The 20,719-nt window shown below is 34.3% G+C and overlaps 1 protein-coding gene across 13 annotated transcripts in view; it reads right to left on the bottom strand.

Moving 5' to 3' along the window:
- The window catches only part of DIAPH2 (diaphanous related formin 2), a 250,622-nt gene that overhangs the window by 186,307 nt on the left and 43,596 nt on the right, over window positions 1-20,719 (bottom strand). For all 13 annotated transcript variants that reach the window (XR_011811856.1, XR_011811855.1, XR_011811854.1 and 10 more), the window contains 2 exons: window positions 20,044-20,586; window positions 16,766-16,880 (listed from right to left, as the gene is read on the bottom strand). Coding sequence is in view for 8 of the 13 variants with exons in the window: in XM_072043112.1 (XP_071899213.1) it covers window positions 16,766-16,880; window positions 20,044-20,586 (658 nt within the window). In the remaining 5 variants the exon portion in view is untranslated. The remainder of the gene's footprint in view (window positions 1-16,765; window positions 16,881-20,043; window positions 20,587-20,719) is intronic.

The raw sequence follows: 20,719 nt of genomic DNA on the forward strand, positions 1-20,719 counted from the left end.
TCTGAATAATTCAGTGTACTTAATTTTTACAAAATTTGCTAAAGTATTGCATAAACCCATTAACAAGGATTTATTTCCTTTTAAATATTATAGAACATATTTGGCACTGAAGAAATAGAAGCTTAACATGTCTAACACTAATAAAATTTGATGAACATTTTAAGTCAGCCAGAAGTGATTGAAAAACTTTGAAGTATAATTAAGAGTAAGTTTTAAGCAGACTAAATATTTTTCTTCTCAGAGCAGTTTTTTTTTGCTGTGCTGTTTCATCAGGATGGGTTTCACTACAGTTATCTCCTATAAAAACATGTATACTTTTAGTGTTAAGAGTTAACACTAAAGCCTCAGTTTCAACCTCTTAAAGAAAAAACAAAGTTGCTTTCACCTCGTACACATTACCAGCAGGAAAACATCTCAAAGTAATACTACTGGGTTTATACCACTTGAATAATTAGTTTACCCTGTGCGGCTGCATACCAGCATAAACTAAGCTAGTCCAAGACAGTTCCTTTATCTCCAGCTACCTCTAAAACGCCTGAAGCAGAGAAAGCTAAGCAGAAAAGACTGTTCAACAACGTAATGCTTGTTCTCCCCTTTCCCTGCTATTATTTTGCAAGCCTGGCCACGTATGACCAGCCTGCTATATATTTGGCAAAGGACAGAGTTACACATCAACTTTACAGCAATCTTACAGATAGCCCTGACCCAATGAACTACAGTTCAAAATCCTAAAGTGACACTCTATGAAATAATCAAACCCTTCTCACTAACTGTTCTCAATTAAACATGGATATAAAACCAGATGCTGAACAAATAAAAAAGTAATAATCCAAGAGTTAATAATGACTTCTCCCATGACAACACAATAAACGTTGTGAGTTCTGTTAAAGCATGAGAAACTATTGAAAAGCAGGAATTTGTTTGGTGAGACAGGTGTGAGAAATTATTTGAGAAGATAAGTGACTTATTCCTAATCCCTTTAATGAAGCCTTCCTAATTTCCATATAAAATCAAATGTTTATGGAAATATGGTGAAGAACATACATCCTTATAATCTGCTTACAGAGAGAGTATGAGACTTGTCAATCAGCCACAAACATTAAAGATAAACCTGTTCTTTTATTAGCTAAAAGAAAATACACAAAGACAGTACTATTTGTCTCTATCTTGAGACCTGCAAAACTGCAGGGCTAACAAAAATATTTTGTTATAATATACAAAACCAGAGAAGCAAATATGCTACCAAATGTCAGTTCACAAAAAGGATTTTTTTTTCCATTGATAATTCACATACACCTGATCAGACACAGAAAGAAAAACAACTTTATGAGCAAGAGTCCACACAGGGCAAACAACAAATTTTCAATAGTATCCCTCCCTCAACTGTTTCCAGATTGCATTTCTTTAGGTGTTGTGAAACTAGTAATCATACTTACAATACAAAAGACCAAACTTTCAGAAATTTTGTAACAAACTACAGCTACTCTTCAAATAGTTTCAAGCAGGAGACTAAGAACTTTTAGTTACCTTCATGCCAATTCACAAAAATCATAAAGAAATAACTGAAATCACAACTAAATTCAGTGACTATACCAAACTTGCTGTTGAGCATCTACACAAATCTTACCAACTTAAGACTCACAGGCAGAAGAGACATTAAATTACCAGAAATTCTTCTACACAGTTTGATTGATTACAAGCATAATGCTATCAAAAGTCATGCTTCTGCCCCTTCTGTTATTGAGCCTCTTTCTCATTCAGTCCATTTTAGCAGTGACTTGACTGCAATAGAACCACAAATTACAGATTTTTAAAGTAGAATTAAATAAATAAAACACTAGATAAATTTAAGAATCAATATACTACTACTGACCAACCTCCCAACTCTTTTCAGGTATTCCTTGCACACGTGCCTGTTTCACGATGAGACAGGCTTTTTATCTTGATGCCAAAGAACTAGTTGAAGGTAGAGATGAATAAGGATTTTACAGCAGTTAACACAGGGTAGCTCAAAAAAGATTAAAAAAAAAAAAATCAATCTGGAAGCTAAAGCATCTGTATTGCTTCATACAGATGTAGTTTAGTGCAATTCTCCATTTAGTTGGGAAGAAGCAACAAGCTTTTTTTTTTTTTTAAACTATCAACAATCATTCACTGAAGTGGCAAAAAAACTACCAATGCACAGTTATCTCACACTGATTATACCTACAGAATGTTTTGGTTGGTTTTACCTTTGTTTACCATCTTTCTAAAGCAGACAGGAGAGGGAAAGGTAGAGAGCCAACATGATCAAGCAGAAGGAAGAAAGGGGGTTTTAACACATGCAGATGTCTCTTTGAAGAAAAGAAAATTATCTGAATCCCCATGTTATATAACCTACTTTTTAAATTCAGAATTCAGTTCTATTGTGTTAATAAAAACATATTTGTTTATCACTGTAAGAGGAAAAAAGCTGATGCAACATGCTGCAAGGCATTGTTTTCTGTTCATCATACATTATGCAATCAATGCACATGCTACTTAAACGGGTACCTTTAGTGATGCCTTCAGCTGGGAACTAATATAATCCCACAAAAAGTACACTACTTGAAAACCACACAGGATCTAAACAAAAAAGAAGTGACACTAAACAGTGTTAAAAATATTAAAAAAATACTTCTAACAAGAATAACTATAACTGTGGCAAAAAATATACACAAAGATCTTGAAATACTTCAGAGACTTAATTAAAAAAAAAGTTCTACCACCAGTACTTTAAACTTCTGTACCAATATAAATAAGCACGTATGGCTTTTCAAAATTATTTTTCTACACTTGCCTGTAATTCAGCTACTGTAAAGTCACAACAAATTTTTAGAAATACAAAAATGCCAAGTAAATAGGACCCTAACATTTTCTGAAAGCCACCGAACGACAAAAAGATATTTCATAGCACAAAAAATCAGTAAACTTTACGAGAAAATTAAACTTCTTTGAACATGACTAAATTGGTGACCTTGGGAAGCTATTGATTAGCTATTAATTGCAGAGGTACCCAATAATAATAATAAACTAAAGAATAATTTAATAAACTAAAGAATAATTGTTCAGTTGGAAGAGACCTACAAGGATCATCAAATCCAACTGTCTGACCACTTCAGGGCTAACCAAAAGTTAAAATACAGTATTGAGAACATTATCCAAATATCCTCATTAACTAACGGAAATGGGGTAGCAATCACCTTGCTAGGAGGCCTGTGACAGTGTTTGACTATGGTGGGTTTTGCTGGGCACTAAGACAACACAGATTTTCACTGTCTATGCATCAGTACTTGATTAATTACTAAAAAGATCAGCCAATGCATTTTAGAAGTAATACAGTAAGTTTCTATGTGGGTCAGAAAACACATTTGTCTAATAAAATAAAATAAAATGCTTCCTGTAATAGTAATTTTAATTTAGACAGTCTCATATCCCAGTTGTTTTTTTTTCTCCCCTCACATATTAGGTCATTATCACAACAGACTGTAAGGCAGAGTAGTGAAGTATTTTCCAGACCTCTCCCCTCCCCCCCCAAAAAAAATCAAAGTAAAACAAAATGTTGGAAAAATCTTATTTCATCAACATTTTCATAAACTCATTTTCTGTTATTATGACAAGTGTGGTAAGCAAAAATCTTTTAAACGAATAGTTCAACTACTTTTCTGCTTGAGTAGGTACATCTTCCCCAATAAAGACACTCGTGAATTTCATATTACAAATGAATTTTAGAAGTAACGAAGCTAAAAAGAATTGAAAGATCTAAAACCCATTTATACACTCACGGTAGGTAGATATTGGTGCACAGACTGTCTTTTCTAAAATTGGAAGTTTTAGGTCCTCCGCCCACTACATACACTGTGCTATTTGACATTGAAGTCCCTGCCTGAATATTTAAACATTAAAAAAAACAAACACATCCCCAAATGCACCTTCCAATATCCTCTCCCTTTTAAAAATATTTTGCTATTATCAATATTTAAAAAAAAAACTGCACGAAAAACTGTTTCACTTGTATGTATTATAATCCCCAAATTCTCCATTTGTTTGCCATCTTCAAGATCTACTGTAGTCTGTAGTTTAAGTGCAATTTGATGTATTCTGGATATACAGTCTGACCTATGCAGTTAACTACAGAATCTTTCATTTCTGTTGACTTAGTACTTGTAAAATTCCATTAAATACTTCCTAAAAAGAACTGCATTCTCATACTAATTTAAACTTAAAAATAAATAAATTAAAAAAAAATAATAAATTACTAGGCTTGAGAAAGTAATTATCAGTATTAATAACAATGGTAATATGGTCATATTTACTGTTTTATTAAACAGAATAACAAGCAGAACTCAAAGGGATACTTTCATAGTTACTGAATCCAAAGCCTAAATTTTTATGGGAGAGATTATATTTTAAAAATTGGGGAATTATCTCTCTTAAGAGACTCTGTTATTTTCTGTAACCAGTAACCTATGCCCTGTGACGTTGACTGGAAGTCACAGCTTTGATAAATACTGATAGCAACTTTTTCCTTATTAATAAAATTACTAAAAAATAAAGAAATAAAGAAATTACTCTTCTAAGTGTAGAAGTCTGTGTCATCTGAAAATATGGTCTTGTCATGGGCAGTATAAAATTAGTTGTAATATATAATAAGCATATCTTTTAACTTAATATTATAAATGCATCTGTGTCCACAAGTCAGTAACAAGAATCCAGCTTACTTCTACCTTTAAGTTAGAATTACTTAGTTTTATTCAGACACATTATGAGGAAAGTGGCTTGTTTGGAACAAGAACTGCCATAGAACGCATGTAGAGTGTCTTTCTACATTACAGACATTCTAACTAAAGATCAGTTTGAAGTCATCCCAATGGAGCTGCAATATACCAGGACAGTGAAATGCTTGTACCATACTAACACAATATTCTTTATGATAAATAGTAATTGATTTATTTTTTGAGTAATTACTGATAGACAGTAATTGAGATGGTTGAAAAACATTATGTTTTTCATTGATGTTTTTCTTCATTGTTGTTTTCTAATTATTGCAGTAGGTCAACTGATACTTATTAGGTAACAGCCACCACTCAGTGATGTCTTGCTGTTTGCCTTTTGTGTATAATATACACTTTTGGTTTTCTCCACCAGTATGACAGCGGTCTTTGAAAGCACTGAGAAAGTGGAAAGGAATTAATTATTAATAAGGCTTATGAAGAGAAAAAAGGTAGCAACAAACCAGAAAGAACAGCAAAAACCAGGTTTGAAATACAGAGGAGATCAATGGTACAAGTTATGAATGCTAAAAGATTGCATGAGTTCATTGAAGAAAACATTGAGCACTTTGCCATGTATAAAGATGCAACTTCCCACTCAAAAACTCAACTGTTTGAAGCTGAGAACTATCAAATCATTCAGTTTACTCTATCTGCATAGTCCACAGAGACAGTCTCTATGTACTAAGTAACGTGTATTTACCTTTTTCTTATACCTTTACCTAAGCATCTACTCTCAGCCATCTGTTGTAGTCAAAATACCAGGGTTAACTGGCCTGAGGATGTACGGCTTCATATGTTATTGCTACAGTCTTATAGATCTGACCTGAAAACACTTCCTTGGAACCCCAGAATTTCAATGGGTGTTCAAAACACTCTCATATACATCTAAAGCATGTGCAGTGATTATTTGCCTTCAATAGGTAAATGATAAATTACGTCCATATTACAAGATTGCTCTTAGGGGACCCAACAGAATACTAAATTAAGTCACCTATGTTGTAGCGGACTTAAGACAGTCTTGACACACAACAGTACCAGTTGCTCACCTTTACCAACATAAGTTAGCTTTAAGCATAGACGCATACAAAATCCATATTATATTTTAAATTTAGAACGTCATCTATGATTTGCTTACCTTTATTTTAGCAACATAAGCAAAATAGAATTTATTAAAAAGGCAATGTATCAGCACGAATAATAAAAATGTCTTAAATGCAAGACCAATAGAGACAGTAATTAAACCAAGCTTCTTCCGTTTTAGAATACACAACTTAGACAGTTTCAAAACCATTTATAAAAATCAACCAGTGTAGCACAATGACATTCTGCTTTTAGAAAGCGGTTAAACTGGAAGTTTCTTATTCCCCTGCCTCTCCACCTTGGGAAATACATTTGTGTTAGTGTTTTAAATAAATTATATTCTCACCTTGAAGACTAGAAAAAGCTATCTAAAGGAATTACGTTACAAAAAAGTATCAGTTTCTCACAGCTGCATATACATAACTTTGTATACTCTGTAAGTATTGTTTCATTTCAATTTTACATCCTTCAGGGACCATTAACAAGTAATTCAGTAAGTCCACAAAATTATCAGCTTTTTATCTGCCTACGTACCTAATACTTTCAATTTCTCAATGAATTCAGAAGGTTAGTAGCATAATTGTTCACTCTTAATCCTTTAGATAGCTTTTTACATGTACCTATCTCCAAAGAATCTTTATTCACTTACGTAATAGATCTATCCGTGCTCATTGCATACATGGCAGACATTCTTGCAGTGGAAGATATTACATTCAAAGCATCTCCTAATAGAATTACAGCTGAAACAGCTAGCAACCTCTAAATGAGGTGAGAATTTATTTATTCAGTTAATTTTGTTCAGCAAAAAAGAAAAATCAGTTTTGCGCATAAAACTATCAGGGGACAAAAGTTTTTGGTTTTTAAGTACAAGAGCATTACAGGTCAGTAAATACGTATCTAGAACTGGTCCATGAAGCAGAATACATTTTGACAGTTCATAGCAAAAAGCAACATTTAATTTAACAGAAAATTGTGAGAAAGTATATTTAAGAAGCTGTGTATTACGAACTAGCTATAGTTCTGCTGGTAAGATGTAGGCAACAACTCTCGTGCAGACTTAAAAGAATTATTTCATAAGAAAACACTTAAATTTTGGTTATATCTTTTTTATGGTGGATTTTCTTATTTAAACAAATACACTGTTATTCCTGCTGGAAGTTTTCAGGACATGAAAATATAGGTGCATGAACTATTCACTTGTCAACACAAACTTTCTTGGTAAATAACAGATTCTTTTCAGCATTTTTCATCCTCTTCTCCACTGACTTAATTTTTTCCTCCCACCTTCACTTCATAAACTCACAACCAACTGTATGGCTGTACATCAGCTAAAGAAACTAAATTACAACTCTCAGCTTTCTAGCAGTAACTAGATAAGGAGCCTTCTTTACTAGTATTGAAAAAGTTTTCAGTAAACTTAGCCACAACTACAAGTAACACATGAGAAAACAAAACATTCTTAAAAACCACCCTGCACAGAACTACAGAACACAGACCTAGAAGTGACAACAAGTGCCTGACCTCCAACTCATTATCACCATGAGGATTTTATGTTCTTTGATACATAAACACTTAAACAGGAAAGATTAGCCACCCTTCAAAAAAACTTCCACAACAGATAATATTACTATTACATTTAAGGGAAAACTGTCATTAAAAAAAGGAATAGGCTACTTAATCATGTTCTGATACTTAATCATGTTCTGAGTGCTTATCTTCATATTAAATTAATTTCCCTTGTAAAAAATCAAGTTAAAAAAACAACCTTTGAAGAATAACTTGATTTTTTCCTCCTGTTTTGACATTAGATAAAGCATTCTTTACAGTCTAATCTATTTACCAAATATATTTAATTCTAGAAATACATGCATATTTTTATCTAAAAAACACTTTCAAGATTTTTTTTTTCAGTTCAACTTCTGAATTTCTTTTTCTCTGAACTCAAAGAAAAGATACTCTCTGTAAGAGCATTATAGATCAAGACTACTTCATGAATGTATTCATATTTCATGCTAATTAGTCTTTGTACATAATCCCTTTCCCTGGTGTGCCTTGTATATGTGTCTCTGTCCTCAACTGCTCATTAAATGTGCTATAGTTCATTTGAGCACTGCATCACTGAGACTGAAATAGACATTTCAGAATACGAAAAAATGTCTCTCTCTTCCTCTGCTGTATTTTATAAAGCCACTACAAACAAAAGCTCTATTTCCCTTAGAAAAACAATGTGTATAGTACAACATTCTGTACATTACCAGCAGAGATCACACAGTAGACTGGAATTTCATGCCTCTTGAATATGTTTGTCAATAACATATGCTATCTGTGTAGTGATCTTAACTCTTTTCTAATGGGGCCCTCTGACATACTAAATGTAGGGGAAAAATGCATGAATTTAAGAGTTCCCCCCTTCTCCCTTGACAATTTTTTATCATAAAAAATGACTCTTCCACCATTCATCCTCAATATTTTCACTTTCAATTTCTAAGAACCCTGGTCTAACACATTACTACACTGATTCTTTAAATTGCCAATCAAAACTTAAGATGTTGTAATGAAAATAACTCCTTAATCAAGAAATACATTCTTATGCAATTAATTTTAAGATCATTTAAGAAAGAAAGTAACACAAATACATATATATATACATGAATCTGTACTAAGTAGTAATAATAGCAGGCATCAGTTTACTTACAACAGAGCTTTCCCCATCACTTAATCCAACAGTACCAATTGCAAAAATCATTTTGAAAAAGAAAGGAAAAGATGGAGAAGTTGCTCTCCCTTTCTCATAGTACTTGGATTTATTCTGTTGTTGAAAAATAACTCAAATACATTTGAGTTGACAAACAAGACTGCTTCTATTGGAAGCTCATATATGAAATTTGATTACATAATCAAGCAGTAACTAAGTGAAATTCCAGAAGACACAGAAGCACTTCGTAGCCCTATACCCCAAAGCAGTATCTTCCTTTGCTCTGAAGTCATACACTTCTGAAACAGAGGGTAAGGAAAAAGAAAAATACACATGCTGAATTAACTGGAAGACCAAGGGAGCCACCTGCAGCTTGTAAAACCCCAAACAAATACACTAGGAGTATTTTTTTTTTCCTTTTTATTTCACCAAGACAACACATATAGTTGACTGAGCAAAACATGTATCTGTGCTTAATACTAGAGGTTTCTGTATCAAACTGAAGCTATTGCTCTCACACTTAAAACAAGAGAGCTGTGTGCTACACAACTTTGGAGTGTAAAGACATTTAAGGCTTGTAAAAGTTAAGTTCTCTGGTGAATTTGATCTGGGCTTCTTAACAAATTCATCTCCATTCTTTAGAAGTTCTAATCACTTTTTCTTTTATTTACGAAAAACAAACAAACTCGAAGGAAAACTGTTTGTGATAAACAGACTCCATTCTTTAGTTGCTACTTGCCCTCTTTACTAAATAATAGCCGAAAAGTGATCCTGAAAATTTTTTTCTCCTCACTAAGAATGTATCATTACCTCAAGCATAAAGAAAAGACTTATAAATAATGATACATATTTCATGTTGTTCTTAGTCAGTAAGGAGCAATAGTGAATAAAGCCTTGTAACATTCCCACAGAAACATTGTAAAGAAGTAGAATCAATCTTGAAATATTATTAGCACCTAAACAGAATAAAAATTAAAATCTGCATTTAGTAAATGTAATTCTGATTATTTCAGTGGAAATGACTGAAGCTAAAACATTCATTCTGATCCAAGAAAGAACAGTATCTGCTTTGGAAGACTAACTGGTCATATAGGGGGGAAAAATAACACAATTCATGTCAAAATGCAATACCTGTTAAATAAGGGGGCAAGGATGACAGAAATAAAACTATCTACATACTTTCTCTGAAACTAGCCTGTGTTCCTCTCTTTCTCCCTCTCCTCAATATCTGATAGCTGTGTAAACAGGAAAAGTACGTAAGTTACCATAGATATTAAAAAAAAAAAAAAAAAAAAAAAAAAAAATAATTTAAAAATTTAACAATGGGCAGTTTCACAGAGGAAAAAAATACGGATTAACTGCTTCAGGAAATGAAAAACAGCCTGCTTTATAAAAAAATTCATGATGAACCCCAACGAAAAAAAGCAAACCTAAGATACTAGTCAATGACCATCTGACAAAATAAATAAATAAATAAATAAATAAATAAAAATAAAAATAAATTAGAACTGTCAATATCTTTTTGTTAGTGTTTTACCAGAAAGCTGTAAACCCAAGCAGACTTAAAAGGAAGAAGAAATCTCTACTGTTCGATCATACAATTTTAAGTGAAGACTGCAAAATGTTTATGACATTGGACCACCTTCTCTCTTCAAGCAAACAGAGGATTGGTAGGCATAACGTCAGAAAAAAGAAAGCGTGGATGCTAAGAAACTGGTGTTTGAGCTTATCTTTCAGCATAACTAATGGATGATAGTTAAGTGCTTGTTGTATTTTGATTAGACTTAGACAGGATTAGAACAAATAAATTTTGAATTCTCTAGAAGGTGTATATACTTACTGTATGTGAAAGCATTACAAACAACATCTGCATAAGTCTACTATGTCACTAACTTGCAGTAATAGCCATTATTTCACCTCCACCTATTTCTACCACCAGTCCCCTTGCTACCTTAGATGGATTTGAAGAGAATATTTATGTCAGCATTTACAATAAACTTGAATAAACTTGGTTACTTGCTTACAATTCTGCACAAGTACAGTTTCCCAAATCATTTGTATTCTAAACTTATAGCACAAAACTAGAAACATTTACTACTCTCTAATAGGTGTTATTAATGGTGTTGCCAAAAGGTGTTAAGACCAACTAGTGATGGTCTCATTTGAACATCACCTTTTTCTAAATCTCACCACATCATGTGTTATTTCTTACTCAGAAGTGATATTTTCTCCCTTGATTGTTCTTCGGCTTTTTTCGTGTTAGATGAACTTTCTTCCTTAAATTTTTACAATCACCTATTCAAGCTACTTTCAGCTGCCTCTTTGAACCTCCTCAACCGACAAAACAAGATTAAATACTGAAATCCTGGCACTAACCAAAATCACAAACAAGTTAAAACCACACTTTAGTTTACCCTATCCATGTTTTAGTGTTTTTTTCCTGATTGCTGTTATTTTAAAACTGAGCTACAAAGGAGTTTTTAAAATTGTCCACAGTGGGAGATACCAAAGTTAGGACTGGACAGCCACCTACATTTTCCTATTATGACTGCTAAAAACAAGACCATATTAAGATAGCCCATTTTATATATTTTGTTACATACTACATTATACTTATAAAAATTAAATATCTTGTTCAATTATAGTTTATGCACAGCTTGGTATTTTCTCTTGTCCTTTCTCACTCACACTCAATAAAGTAAAACAAAAAATAACAACCCACAACTCAGCTATTAAAACCTTACTTCAATCTTCAAAACACGCATCAAAATGACTGTTGAATTATATTTTAAAAGTCTAATCATAAAGAAGCTACAGAACCCTGATTGAGAAGTTTTCCCTTGAGGTAAGTTGGATAGATAATGAATTCTGTACTGGAACAATCCCAGTAGTTACAGACTATTATGTACTAATTACTACCTTTACAGATCTACTGTACACATAATTAATTTCTTCAGAGTACCACTATCATTCTTGACTGGCAAAATACACAACCTAAATTACAAGAGCCAGAAATTAACATGATCCTTTTGGGAGAAGGCATTAACTTGCTTTGTAGTGTTTTGCAATTAGTCTATCAATCAAATAGTAAAAAGTCATTTTGATAGCAGCAGGGCAGATACGTTGGATACTGTCACATTATAAGAAAACTTAACCATAACATTTTAATCTTTTACAGTTACCCAATACACAACTGTGCCTCAAATATTCACAAAATTAAACAACACATGGAGCTCTTGAGATCATGTTTCACAAAGCATCACAGATACCAGACTGCTGATGATGTTCTTTTTGTCATGCACATAGCTGACCATAGAGTTTTATGTCAGTTAAAGGGATGAAAGCAAAATTCAAAAAACTATTTTTCTAGTTGAACAACAATGATCTGATTATATGCTTTTACAGATTGACTATTAGGAAAGTTCTTGCCAAGAACACTAAAAAAATTAAAAAAAGTCTCGACGTATAGTCAAGCTCTTCATCCAGTCCAGCCTGTCCAAAACAACAACAACAAAAAATTCAGCAGCCCAAACTTACAGAAATGTGTAACGACTGGATTAAAACACTGAGCGTAAATTCTTGTTGAACTTCATTAAAGTAAGTCCCTCTCTAGAAAATTGTTAGTCATTTAATCAAAAGTGCATTCATTTTTTAATTCTAAAATCTTAGTAGTGGGACAATCTCTGTCAAAAAGGTGTCATTCTTAGTCGACAACGCATCTCAGTATTCCACTGTACATCAACAGAAATTAATTACTTCCTTAAGATCACTTAACAGACTCATAAGGACAAGATGCATTTATTTGATCTCTTGGATCTCCTCACTTGACATAAGAGACTGCACAGTCAACACTATGTAATCCAGCTAAGGAGGATGACTGATGAATTAATTTCACATTCTCTTGATACTCTTTAATATTACTTTATAAAATTCTGGATGATGTTACGTCATCTTTCACTATTAACCAAGTTAAAAGAAAAAAGAAACTAGTTAGGGTACAGAAGGTATTATTTTTTTTGTTGTTGTTTTTTTCTGTACAGTTACACAAGGAAATAAACATACATTTGTGTGTTTAATTGCCACCTACAGTACAGAGACTGTCCTATTTCTTAATATCACCCAACTTTATAACAACAGTTGCCCATTCTTTTTCAAGTATACCCAATATGAAACTATTTACTTGCAAAAACAGTCCATGAGACTGTAATCATCATCCCCAGCTCTGCAACTGGAAGCACAATTCCAAGCTCAAAATGTTTATCTTTAATGAAAATTTGAAGCCCTGGAGTCCATTCATCACGGGCCCTTAAAAGGTATTCAAATATATATTTCTTTTGAAGAAAACTGAAAATCCTTCAAGACTGTACTGAGACAGGGATAATTGGATATCAGTTAACTTAGATCAAATCCCAAGATCTCAAAACCTTGGGAAGTCTTACAGACAAAACTATTGAATGATTCCTTTGTTCCCTGCACAATGCGTATTTTCATGTTTCGGCTTCATAACTGATTTTACATACTAAATACTGCAGTTTGACTATTAGTAGTAATTTAAACCTAATTGAAGACATTCTACACTGTACATCCATATTAAACATTTAATGTCACAATAGCAAGCAAAGATTTTAACCTTACACTTACCCTTTAAAAGAAAAGTTGTATCTAACTATAATTAAAATAAAATTATTTTACCTGCAAGGTAAAATAAGGGAACATTCCTTTTTGCTTCTGGAGCTGTGATTAAATATTCCTAAATTTCTAAGCAGCTAACCAATGAATGTAATACTTCTTTAACTAACAAAAAGTATGCTTCAGAGGTGTACTATTATGACTTATTTTTCCCTAAGGTCAGTTTTCTGGAAGTACCACTTCCCTGAGAGCAGGTGGTGCTCAGATAATGAGGAAGCATAGAGAATCTTGGTGAGAACCAAGATTAAGTTACTCCTGGAGTATCTTAAACAAAACTATGTTAAACAAGGGCAGGGGGAAGGAAGCAAAATGTCATTTTCATTGCCCCAAAGAATCATGGATAGAATTTAAAGGTTTAATCAAGTTTGAGTGCTGCAACCTTGAAGGAATATGCAACTTATTAATAAGTGCATATCATTTGTTTCACTTCAGTTACTACTGCCACAGGCATTCCAAAATCCCATGAAATACAAGATGATAAACACTAAGTCATCAGAAAAAGTTTTTAAAGATAGTCAGTTTTTAAAGACAGTCAGTTTTCTCCCACTCACCCACTCAAAATGTGTATTTGTTTTACACATTGACTGTGCTCTCTAGAGAATATAAAACGTGTTTCTATTTGCATTTCTTTAATTCTCCTGTAATATACATGTAGATCACACCAAAAAAATGGGACTAAAGCAGAGAAAAAAATTGACTCTAGATTATGCTTAAAATTAATATTTAGATGGTTAATGTGATGCCTGTGGTTTTTAAGGCAAAGTGTGAGAAATAAAAATGCTGATTATTATTTTAATGTTTCTCTTTGCGAATAGCAGTTTAAGAAGGCAGTTGCTTGTGAGATGCAATAATTTCAGCATATGCTACTACTAGATACTCTGAAGCTCCTGAACTTCTAGAAGCTTTTTAAGTATCAAAGTAAAGTTGAACTCAAAGAAAGAACAAGCTAACTTTCTCTACTACCAGCTAAATGAAAGTACAATAAATAGGTGTTTAAATAACCTGTCCTGGGCAATATGCAATAACTTCTCCAAAAATAGTAGGTAGCCCATGTGAAAATTGGCTGATATAATTATCTAGTTTATGACAGAATAAAAAAAGATGGCTCAAGGTAGAAACAGCAATGTAGTCTTCTTATTTCTCCCCATCCTTTGTCATGGCATGTTATTTTCTACAACCATTAAATGAGAATGGCAAAAGGATTAACACAAAAACTATCTGCAAGGCTATCACCAAGTTAACCTACGCAGAGAATTTCTATTGCTTCTTGTTTTATAACTGCGCAACTAGGTCAACAAGAATTTTCTCCCATGAAACCGACAACTACGTCAAAATTTCAGAAGAGTTTTTTCAACATTTTTAATGAAGTGGCTTTCTCAGGAATTCAGAAACATTCCTTCAGATTGCTGATGAAAGGATTCAGCTTAAGGCAGAAGCTTGTCATTTTCACTTAGAAGGTTCTCAATCCATTGCAAATATCTGCTGCCATGTGTTTTTTCCTTGAAGGTTTTATTGGTTTGCTGTCACACCCAAATCAGTGGCAAACTCCACATTATTTTAACCAGATGGCAAAACTATGTATCCTTTTTCTGAATTATCCCTGTAATTCATACAACAGCCAGGAAATCACAGACCCCTAAGTGCAATACAAATTCATTCTAAAAGTAATAAAATCCTATTGTAATTGACAGAAAGGGATTCTAGTTGAAGTTACAGAAGACTCGCTACAATCAAAACACAAGGCATCACATGAAATGTTAATTCTCAAAGCCAAAAAGTTGAAGTAAAAACCGCAATGCAAAAATACTTAACATTCACTTCAAATTCCTAAATGTTTGTTTGCTCACTAAGATTTGGCCTACAAATACTTGATCATCTGACTTGAACATCTGCCTCCATTCAGCTTCCAGAATTCCACATCCCTCAAGTATATCATATTCTAACTTGTTGACAAATGGATGAAAGATCTGCGGCTAAAGCACAAATTCTTTCTTTAACTACCCAACACTTCTTAAATTCTAATTTGTTGGGCTTCCTCATTAGCTCCCGATTAAGTTATTATTAAACCATACTTCAAATGTACTTGCTCCTTTTCAAATGTCTGAAACAAATTACGAATAAATGGCCAAATATGAACTACCGATCACTAGTTCACTGTAATCTACAGTTAACGATAAGACTTCAACAGACTATATGCAGCCTCATAAGTACTTAAAGGCCATCTGAAGGCTGTAAAAAGTTCAAAATAGCATTAAGTAACCAACCTTCAGTTGTCCGTAACTGCCTTCCTGACTCAAGATATAAATATTAACATATTATTTCCTACCTAAATAAGTGTTCAAAAAGTTAAGGATTTTTTTTTGTTTTAAATCTAGAAGCATTACCAGAAAAGCTATTTACATGACACATTGAGCAGCCAGCCTCATGTGGACTTGACACAAGCTCCAGCATAGTTCTTGCTAACAGAGAAACAGCTATTGCTCATTGCATTTCACCAAAAATTAGTAAAGTACCTGATGTTTTCCATGGTATTATGCAAAGTTTAAACAGTGTGTGTGCACACAAAGATTAAGGAGATGTATGTCTACAAAACATGCTACAAACAGTCATGAAATGTATCTAGTCTGAGCTTTAAGCCAACCAAGAGTTGGCTGTAGTTGCCAAGTATCAATGAAATTTGTATGACTAATCACACACCTGTAGTGGAAGAAGACTCTGAGGAGATAACTCTGCAAAAACTATGTCTTTGAGACTCAGGAGAAAGAAGTGATTAACCACAAGTGTTGCAAAGAGTTCTGAACTTACCTTCACAAAAAGGGAGCAAGAGTGTAGCCTCTGTTGTAAACAAATGGCTCTATCACCTGATCGGACCAAGCAGTTATTTAACTGTTTGTCCCCAGGTTAAAAGCACACAAACAAAACACGACAACAAAAAACACACCCCAACAACACTCAAAAACTTAGAAGAGAACAATGGTTTCAACTCGCAGATTCCAGTATCGTGGCATCAGGCACATTACAGGAGTTGTGATGTAACTGCATGTTGTAATAGCTAGATTCTTAAGTCTCATTTTCAGTGGTGTGGGATTTTCATTTACCACAGTGGTACAAATAAGCACATGTTTATTACACATTAAACCCTTCCCAAGTGATGAAGAAGAACCTGACAACTTGCAGTCTGTGAAGCTAGGAGCATTAATGCGGATAAGCATGATGCTAGTGTTAGAATCTGAAGATAGATCAGGGTTTAAATTGAAGATTCAACCTGTCTAGAACATACTAGGCAGATTCAGAATGCATTATTACATAAGGTTGTTACCACCAAAGGCCATGAAGTGAGAGGAATACAATTCCTGTAATAGATGGCAATGCTTAAATACACATTGTAAATCATCTTCCTACTTTAAGTATTGTATAATTCTATAGCAATCCACAAAGCATAAAAAAAACACCACTGCAGCTTTACACTTAATAAAAGCATGAGACAAAAAGTAAAAGAAGAACATACCTTTCACCTGTGTTCCAAAGGTGATTGCCAATTTTGCAAATAATTCTGGGCTTTCAAATTTATCTTCTTCAGCTTTTACCCAAAAGCTGCTTTCTGCTATTTCTTGGGGCTCAACCTGAAACAGAAATGTCACTTCCAAAGTTAATAACTCATCCTGTTAATAGCCAAATTAAAGCCAACTCCACAGGACTGTTGCAATAACTGGACTGAAATGCGTTTAGTTAAGTTCTATGTATTATATGTTGTCTTAAAAATCAGTAATTCTTAAAGAATACATTCAAACAAAAATTGTTGTGTAGGTTGATGGCAGTTTATAAGATTTTATTTATTTTTCTACGATCAGTTGAGCACTGACCAACACCCCCAGACCCTTTTCCTCTGCACAGCTTTCAAGCCACTCTGCCCCAAGCTTTTAGTGTTGCATGAGGTTGTTGTGGCCAAAGTGCAGGATCTGGCATTTAGCCATGTTGAACCTCATCCCATTGGCCTCTGCCCATGATCCAACCTTTCCAGGATCGTCTGCTGGGCCTTCTTACCCTCCAGCAGATCGATACTTCCCCTCACCATGGTATTGTCTGAAAACTTACTGAGTGTGTACTCAATAGATGTTATACACAATTATGAAGTAACTCAAATTCCTCTCTTCGATGCAAAGAACAGTGGCTACACTGATCAAAGAGAAATTTTACAGAAATATATATCTAATCATACATGTATACCCGTGTAACTTCTTCCACCCCATCCCCCAACAAAGTTATGTTTCAACAAGTAACTATGGTCACATGTTGGCAAATCAGAAACTGTCCTTTTATTTCACTGTTCATGTAGATGCTTATATTTTAAGATTAAAAAAAAAAAAAAAAGTTTGCTTAAGTATAAGTAATATAAATGGGCTATATGGTAAAAGTTCACATTCAGTCTAAGATAATGGTGCCCAAATATTTCACTTAAGCAGTCCCATAGCTCCTCCCAGTGGCCACAACCCTGCCCTACCACAGAAATAATTTGAAATCAATGAATATTCCAGATCAAGAACTTAAGCATCATTACATTATCAACACAGATATCCACATTCTCTGAACATAAAACTAGATTAGACTTCAACAGCATGGAAGCTTTCTACATAAAACAGAATGCTGTTGGATAACTGCTAGTTGCAAACTACTTTAAAACTGTTCCTCAATGTTTGTATATACTTATGCAACTTGATGCAAAGTTACAATTCATTGTTCATGCCTAATAGAATGATACCCCTTCTTTTCACCTCGATCATGACAGTTTTTCAGTCCACTTTGGCATGGATCAACAATACAAGCAACATTCTGCAGAAGAAAAATTCAGTAAGCATTCACTCTCTGATGATACTCCACGTACCTCAGAGCAGTCAAAGGACCAGAAAAGAAAGTAAGTAGTTACCTTCCACCATCTCTTGCTGTCATTACATAAATCCACCAAGCCTAGTACACATCCTCTGAAAGTTTTCATGGAAACAAATAATCTCACTCAGCAATGTGCAACCCAGGGACTTTTTCAAAAAGAACTGTTTGGGAACTAAATTAGCTTCATGGGTTGCTCATCTGCCAAACATCAAACAATTTCTGCCAAAAAATCTCATTTAAAAACTCACATACTACATCATATCACCTATACTTGTAAAATAAATGGTGAGCTTCTCAATTCTACCAGTTAAATGACTCTACCAGCAATGACTCTACCAGTTAACTATTAAAACTGCATACTGCTAAATCCAGTGCAGTAAAAACTTTAAACAAAACTGATACAATGTAACACCACTGCCTTTACTACCTTATGATAAGCTCTGCAATATCAGTGTAAACACCTGCCTTTCCCAGAGAAAGGCATTTATCTTAACAACAGAGTTATGGAAGATGTTGCTGTTAAAGCATGCTTTCTAGTACAACTATCATTGACAAGTAAGGCAATGAAAATCAAATTTCCTTTAAAACTTACAGAACATGTCACAAGAAGAAATATGCGAACACAATCATTTGTTTCATTTCCTTATTAATGCTTTAATTTAAAATAAATTGTTTATTCAGAGGACTAGTCTCAAAATAACACAACTTCACATCAAGACATCTGTCCTTACAAGAAAATTTTAGTGGTGTAGGTCTGTATACTTATCACAGCAAATAAGGATGTTGCTTTTTACTAGGAACAATTCTTTCTCCAATGCCTTCCCAACATTTTTTTGAGGGACTAGTCAAGTTCTTATGTTTCATGAAAGGCTCTTGAAAGGAAACTAGGAAAAAAAAACACTATCAATGTTACCATAACGGTTTCCTTCAAACTTCTTTTTTTTTTTTTTTTAAAGAAATTCCTAGAAAGCATAACCAAAGCACTGTGCTTTTGAGACAGTATCAGACCTAAAATTACACATTCTGTAAGCCTGATCCACTTTCAACTTGCCCTCAAAAAAACAAGCAAAAATATTTTTTATTGTACATACAAAATACACAATTTATGACTCCAACAGACTGCTTAATCCACAGCACAAGAAAACAAAATCAGAGCTCTGCTTTGCAGTGCCTTCCAAAATACCATTTAACTACTCACACCAGGTTTTACTGCATTTTATTGCTAGAGACTTAATTCCTCTAAGTTCATCTCCTTTTACAAAATCCTTTCTTATTACTCAGCCACAGCTACTTCAATTAAGTAAACACAGTGGTAGTCATCCCTCGACTCCGGATCCCTCTGTCAACTGTCAGATTGCCAAGATTCATAAATGGCAGTCTTCTCAACAGTTTTCTACCCAACTGTCAACTTCAAAATTCATTTCCCCAATCCTAAACACTAATAATCTTTTAACTAAATCAATCTACTGAAAATAGTAGTACCATGATTAAAGTATACACTTAAACTACCTGATAACTTAAACCTACTTGAAACACATTTAACTTCTGAAGTTTTTACTTGGCAAATCAAGCATCAGTTACAGCTAAAGACATATAGAACTTACCTCTACAGAAAATTACTAAAAAAATTTCAGATCTGCTAGCTACTCATATCCCCAGAATACAAGATGCTGAGTATTAAATACATTGAGTTTCCCCCATAAGATAAGGTGTCCTCGAAAACCAACACCAGCTGCATCACAACCAGTGCATTAGAAGTATTTTGGATACAGGATTTAATGAATTCCCCAAGCTTCATGAGTACTATCAGCTACTTAATATAAACCCTGACATTTCACCTTCTTCCTCAAAAGCCACTTTTTAATCAATGGGAGAAAAAAACAAAACATTTTGTAATACCTTTGACCAGTTGATTCTCTTCATAGAGACCTCCAGCTTATATTTTTTCTTCTCCTTCATTCCATGTGGTAATGCTGGTATCACTGCAAAGGGAGCAAAAGGAACACCTCCAAGAGGTGGTGGCATAGGAGGCCCACCAAAAAGAGGTGGTGGAGGCGGCACTGCTGCACCAGGAAGCGGTGGTGGTGGAGGTGGCAGCGATCCACCAGGCAGTGGTGGTGGTGGAGGCGGCAATACTGCACCAGGCAGTGGCGGTGGTGGCGGAGGTGTCGATCCTGCACCAGGCAGTGGCGGTGGTGGCGGAGGTATCGGTGTTGTACCAGGCAGTGGCGGAGGAGGTGGCACTACTGCACTAAGCGGCAGCGAAGGTAGCACTGCTTGTGTACCAGGCAGCGGCGGTGGTGGTGGTGGTGGTGGAGGGGGTGGCACTGCATCACCAGGCAATGGCGGAGGAGGAGGTGGTGCTGGAGGAGGAGGTGTCACATTCTCAGTTGATATTGGAGGAAGTGGTGCTTCTGTCTGTTGACTTGTCAGGACTGGAGCCTGAAATTTAAAAGAGCAATTCTTTTCATCTGGGGAGGGAAGGAGGTTTAATATAAACTGACTAGTCTACCTTGTAGTCTACTGTACCTCAATAAAATGAGAAATACCATGTACCATAAAACTACCAAGTAAA

The sequence above is a fragment of the Anas platyrhynchos genome, chromosome 10 (genome assembly GCF_047663525.1).
Source record: "Anas platyrhynchos isolate ZD024472 breed Pekin duck chromosome 10, IASCAAS_PekinDuck_T2T, whole genome shotgun sequence".
Classification (NCBI taxonomy): domain Eukaryota; kingdom Metazoa; phylum Chordata; class Aves; order Anseriformes; family Anatidae; genus Anas; species Anas platyrhynchos.